Source organism: Sphaeroforma arctica, assembly GCF_001186125.1.
Source record: "Sphaeroforma arctica JP610 unplaced genomic scaffold supercont1.7, whole genome shotgun sequence".
Classification (NCBI taxonomy): domain Eukaryota; class Ichthyosporea; order Ichthyophonida; genus Sphaeroforma; species Sphaeroforma arctica.
Window position 1 is genome coordinate 237,019 of NW_014040551.1, and position 6,290 is coordinate 243,308.

Below are 6,290 nucleotides of genomic sequence, written 5' to 3' on the forward strand. Positions count from 1 at the left end.
TACTTGCAGGGTTTCAGGGTTAGACAATACCACATACCTTGTGAATACAAATGCTTCCAATATACTTACTGTATTCCGACACATGCGTAGGCTTGTAGGTCATTAGTATAAACATAGTACAACAAAGTAAATTAAAGCCAAAGTTGTAAGAAGAAGTTGTTACACACACTTTCGGCCATAGCTTTAAAGTATATAAAAAAGTGGCATCAGCTGAGGGGGTGCCAAGCTTTAATAGGCTTATACTTTATATCGTCATCGGGGTTGTTTGTTCGCGAGGTATATAAAGTTAGATAAACAAACAAACGTTTAGTCAAAATGGAAGGTAGGTACACATGCACCAACCGAGTCCCTCCCAATGAATATACACGTACACATTTGTAGCATCTGTGGACCAGACTATCAAAAAGCCAATCCAAATCCCAAACCGCAGAATCATCAAATACTGAGTTTTGGAATTAGGATTGGAATATTTCTGATATTAGAGTCGTCAGAGATATTAGCGGTAGAACCGGTAAGCTAAACCGGGACTCCCGCGTGTGAGAGAAACACTCAAGTAAATCTGAATCTAGTGAAAACACAAATAAAGACTCAGTTCCGTTCTCTCAGACTTGGGACTTTTCCTAGCTGAGATAACCGTACCTGAGAAGAGGTCTATTGTATCCTATGGTCTCGTACCTTTCAGCTACTCTCCATACTCTACATTTTTTACAATATACTTACGTAGAATAAGTCAACACGAATCCTCATATATTGAACGACGTGTAGTAGGACAGATAGAATAATTTTCTGTCACGAATAACAACCTAGCACCAAACACAAGCTTTGTTGAGAAGAAACCGGGGAAGGAAGGACCTAAGAAGAAAGAAGGGTATCCTATGGTCTCGTACCTTTCAGCTACTCTCCATACTCTACATTTTTTACAATATACTTACGTAGAATAAGTCCACACGAATCCTCATATATTGAACGACGTGTAGTAGGACAGATAGAATAATTTTCTGTCACGAATAACAACCTAGCACCAAACACAAGCTTTGTTGAGAAGAAACCGGGGAAGGAAGGACCTAAGAAGAAAGAAGGGTCACAGCCGGAGAGAAAGAACAGCTTGGTAGACTAGGGAAGACTTAAGAAGAAGGAGATACTTGGGACAACAACCCAGGTAAAGAAAACGTGTTCAGAAATAAGCTGAACACGTTGCAGGGTGTGACAGGCTGTTTAGTGACGTAAGGTGCGTGAAAAAACAAAAGAAGTGTCACATTGATTAATTCTTCAATGTTGGGGGTTTCTAAGTTTTCGAACAAGAAATTACTTTGAGATCAAGGACCCCTGCACAACATGCACATGTTACACACACCATAACATACACATTAGGCAATACTAAATAGTAACCAGAACAAGCAATGAATTAATGTTAGAAGAATGCACACCCATGCATAAGAAACAATAACTAGTACAGGTCATAAGCCCAAAAAAAAATTCTCAATTAGAGGTTTAGACTGTTCAGTACAATAAGCAATAGTACACAGAAGATCAATCAAGGGGATGTAAATTCAATTTACTTAGGCCAATTCGCTTAAGAAGGATACGTCCATCTAAATAAAAAAGTATTAAGGTTCAACACGCTTGCTAACAACCAAGGACGGTGCAAAACTTAATAGGAACATGCTTAAACATTTCTGCAATTAGGCATTACAAATCACTTAAAGACAAGTTAAGCATCACGAGTGACAGACAAATCAGATCTAACAAAGGTGATAACAGACAAGTCACGAGAGTCTTAAAGGTGCTGGGCAATTCACCCACAAGAAGCACAAGACAGTGGCTGTATAATTAACTTCACAAATATTACCCGAGAAAAGGCAATCACAAAATAACAACAGCGTCAATTCATAGATCGTAAGGCACGCAGGTTAGTTAAATCTTCAGAAGTGAACACACACATAGTGTTAAGAATGCAAAAACACATGAGCTTCTCCACACCAGACAAGGCATACACAAAGCAACCAAGACTTGATTGGGTACAAACAGCTACCAATATCAATCGAAATAGGCAGGGAGAAGTCAAATCGAGACAAATCACTAGTGACATTGACATCACACCAATAAACACGTGCACATCAGCATAGGATTCACACTCAAGAAACACTTGCATTAAGAAAGGGTAGTAACACTACACACACAGACCACACACAATAAACAAAGGCTCCGGGAATCAGTTTCCCATGGTCACTTCGGACTAATCACCCGAAGAAATTACTCAGATAAATCACATCTCTATAGCCATCTCCACCAGTCAATTACCAAACAATAGGTATAAGACACAAATCACTCAGATAAATCACATCTCTATAGCCATATCCACCAGTCAATTACCAAACAATAGGTATAAGACACACAGAGCAATACTCACGCACAGATAGGCTAGCGGTAATATAACCTACAAAACGACAACATTCTGGTGTATAGGTGATAAATCAGATTCAAGAAATCACCTAACAAATTGGGAATAACACATAGTCATCAACCAACACACACAAAGTAATAAGGGACAATCCAAACCACAACAAAAGAGTTATAAGGGACAATCCAACCCACAATAACAATTACAAGAACGAGCATTATTCTGACTGAGTATACAACATACAAAGAACAGCAGAAAGGCATTGACAAGTTCAGAACATTTCATCAAATTGCAATAAGCAGATCACAAACCAAATCGATCAACACGAGCAGTCTCAAACGATTCAGTTAACACAGACAAATACATCGTGTACGACATTGCTTCACTGTAGGAAGATTAACCAAGCATACAAATAAGGTTGGCACAGGACACAGTCCAGTACAAGACACAGTTCGGTACAGGACACAGTTAGGTACAAGATATAGCGCGGTACACACACAATTTGGTACACACACAGTTCGGTACAGAGCACAGTTCTGTACAGGACACGGTTTGGTACAGAATATAGTTTGGTACAGAACATGGTTCGGTACAGGACACAGTTCGGTACACACACAGTTCGGTACAGGACCGAACTTCCAGAGTAACGTCACTAGGACCGAACATCTCATTAAAATCACATGAGAGACAGAATAAGCACAAGTGACGTCACACATGACGGAATAAGCTTTATTATTAAACACCGTTTTTCTCCCTCATAAATACAAGGAATCAATCAACAAGCTACCGGGCCATACAGCACGGTAAACACTTCCAGCGGAAGTGCAGCGAATCAACAACACTATAACAGTAAGTAAAAAATACAATTTTTATTTGTTTTTAAGTATTATTACTAAAGACGGGTGGTGAAGCGTGCACTTTCGCACAAGATAACCTTAGTCTTCATTAATAATTCACGACCACCCACACATACACACAGACTTCTGAAAATGCCAACAGCAACCAGAAAAAGTGTATACGATGGAGGGGAGGGTAGTGAAGGCACGGGTGACGTGGGAGCCAACTCAATGGGGGAGGCAAGCCCAGGCAGTAGCTCGGGCCAGCCTACACCGGCGGGGTACCCATCGCAGCCTCAGCAATGCGTCTAGAAATAGACAAGAACATCTGTCAAGGCAACTATGTTTTGGTGAGTCGGTTTGTATCCATATTGGAACGAACTGCACCGATGGCCATACCGACTCTACATAAAATGAGGGTTGGCATACATGACCAACAGCCAGAGCGTCGCATGCCACCGGTGGATGTGGAGCTCAGACGACGATATGAACAAGCGATCAACGATTGCGGTGATGATGAAGAAGACAAGCTTATCCAAATCAGTCTGTACATTAGTGAGCTATAGCTCATGTGTTATCGGTTAGGCGACCAGATAAATGAACCATCTCTTAAGAAATACTCAAAACTTCAGAGTTTCCTAAAATGCCTGAGAGACTACAGGTCTCAGGCCAGATTTTACAGCAAGAACCCATCTTTGATTTATGGAGGTCATCAGAATTAGATCACTCCCGAGAGCTAAGTCATCAGAGTTAGCTCACTCCCGAGAGCTAATCAAGTTGCTCAAATTACTCTCAAGAATTGAGTTATTACTTAACCGACTTTCGAGAGCATATTTAGTTTCTCAACCGATGCCCGAGAGTGAATTAAGTCTGACAACCACAACATATTAATAATTGCTGTGGTTCTATGTGAGTCACAACCTATGCGGAAAGGCATCATGTGATCAGCATGAGATTTAGTTGCAAAGAAGTTGAAATAGAAAAGCATCGAAGTGTTAAGGTGTTCAGTATAAGGCTTCTCATACTGACCATTTGAGTTTTTACCCTGACCAGCCCAAGCGGCTGAACAGTAGCACAAACACCTTAGGTATAAAACCAAAGGTGAGGTCAGAAATAAATACATACATTTGCACTTTATTTAAAGTCTACTACATTGTACTCTAACAATGCCTAAGGAAAGTCTCTTTAGATTAGATAATTGTTAGGATATCACAGAGTTCACTACACAATATAGTGATCTATTCTTAGCTACGTCAATGCCATTGTGTCATTATCCAGCACTAGTGAGAAGACTATTAGACTCTACTAACGCTACGGAGAAAACCAAAGCAGTTCTCAATAACATAAGAGACTCTGAGACACAAACAACCAGGCACTTCACTGATCCCGAGCAGTTCAATAGAATCATTATTGATCGACTCAGATCGCACCCAGTAGACTATATGTTAGAGAAGTTTATCAATGACATGCAGAATACGAAGATGAATGTTGAAGTGCGCACCGAGCGTGTGCACAAGACAATGGCAATGTTAGAGGAGCGTTATCGCAACTCAGACAAAGAACCCATACACTTACAAATCCTCAAGGTACAAAGGTACTTAGCACTGAAGTACTATGGACTACAATCAGTAGTGGACATCCTAATCAAAGGAGACAAGCAACCTGATGGAAGTGAAGGACACTTGTCTGACATCGAACATACCAAGTTTCATACTATGACGGAGACACACATACGAATAGCGTCAGTAACACAGGCTGAGCGTATGTTGAGGGATCAGGCGCGAGCTGCAAACAATGCAGATAAACGCAACAATACGCAGGTGAACATGCAGGTGGAGGATAACTATATGAACGCTAACAAACGTCACAAGACAGACAGTGGTACGCACAACCAGCACAAGCAAGGGGGGCAGACACAGAAAAAGAACGGAGCACGTGAAGAGCGTGCATGACCCTGCTGTCACGAATCGCCATCCCCACATCGGTACAGCGAATGTCCTGAGAAGAAAGCAAATCAAGCTAAGAAGGCTGCGCAACAAGCCAAGAAAGATGTGCAGATAGCAAGACTGTCTATCACATCTGGCAAGGTGGAAGACATCACTGAAGGTGATGAACACTGAAATCACTGGTGGGCGGAAGCAAACATGATTGACCTGGCTGACAGACTCAATGTATTTACAGATGAAGAAACGTTGTTGATAAATGCAAATGATATAAATTATCAACCTTTATCGTTACTTCCTGCACCACGAGACCAACGGTTACATATTGACATTAAAATAAATGATAACACATACAATGCACTAGTAGACTCTGGCGCACAAAGCTCATGTATGGACAAAAGTGTAGCATCATAACTATATCTTTCTGTTAGAGCGCAACCGGGCTACATACAACTAGCACAAACAGATGCAAGAATACAACGCACTGGATCAGCAGAAGTTTGTAACAATAACTACGGAGGCAGAAAGACCTCTCAGTGTTTTGAAGTATTGGACTTGCCTGAAAAGAAAACACTGATACTTCTACGTATCGAAATTCTACCATACATAGGTATATATATAGCGGATTTAATCAATCCACTTATACCAACAGATGCAAAATGGGAATCGCTCCTCACACCACATGAAGAGGACCCAGAGCATGAACAAGAAGGTTTTAGAGAGTCACTTACAGACCTCCTGGACACCAACGCGAATATACCTCCTGACGTCCACTGCAACCTACCAGGCTCTACAGTCACAGTACCTGCAAATGAAATCAACGTCAGACAAATGAGGCACGCTAAAGTCAACTTTTTTCCGCACAATTACATTCCACAAACGGATGAGAGTGCGCAACGATCGTTTCACGATGACCACATATACAAACGCGACAAGCCAACAACGGTGAATCTACCGTTGTTATCAACAGCTGAACATGACCAAACAGGTCTACTCAAAAAAGTCAGGACCTGTCTAGACTTACGTGAGATCAATTACCAATATGAACAAGACAAGTTTGTGCTACCAAAAATAAAAGAAGTGTTACACAACCTCCAAGGGGCGCAGTTC

General features: G+C 41.1%; 1 protein-coding gene across 1 annotated transcript; it reads left to right on the forward strand.

Annotated features, from left to right (window-relative positions):
* Positions 1-4,679: 4,679 nt before the first annotated feature.
* SARC_00276 (hypothetical protein) lies at positions 4,680-5,189 on the forward strand (the record flags this gene model as incomplete). Its single annotated transcript, XM_014306074.1, has 1 exon — positions 4,680-5,189. The coding sequence occupies one exon, from the start codon at positions 4,680-4,682 to the stop codon at positions 5,187-5,189; it is 510 nt and encodes a 169-aa protein (XP_014161549.1).
* Between the last annotated feature and the right edge of the window lie 1,101 nt (positions 5,190-6,290).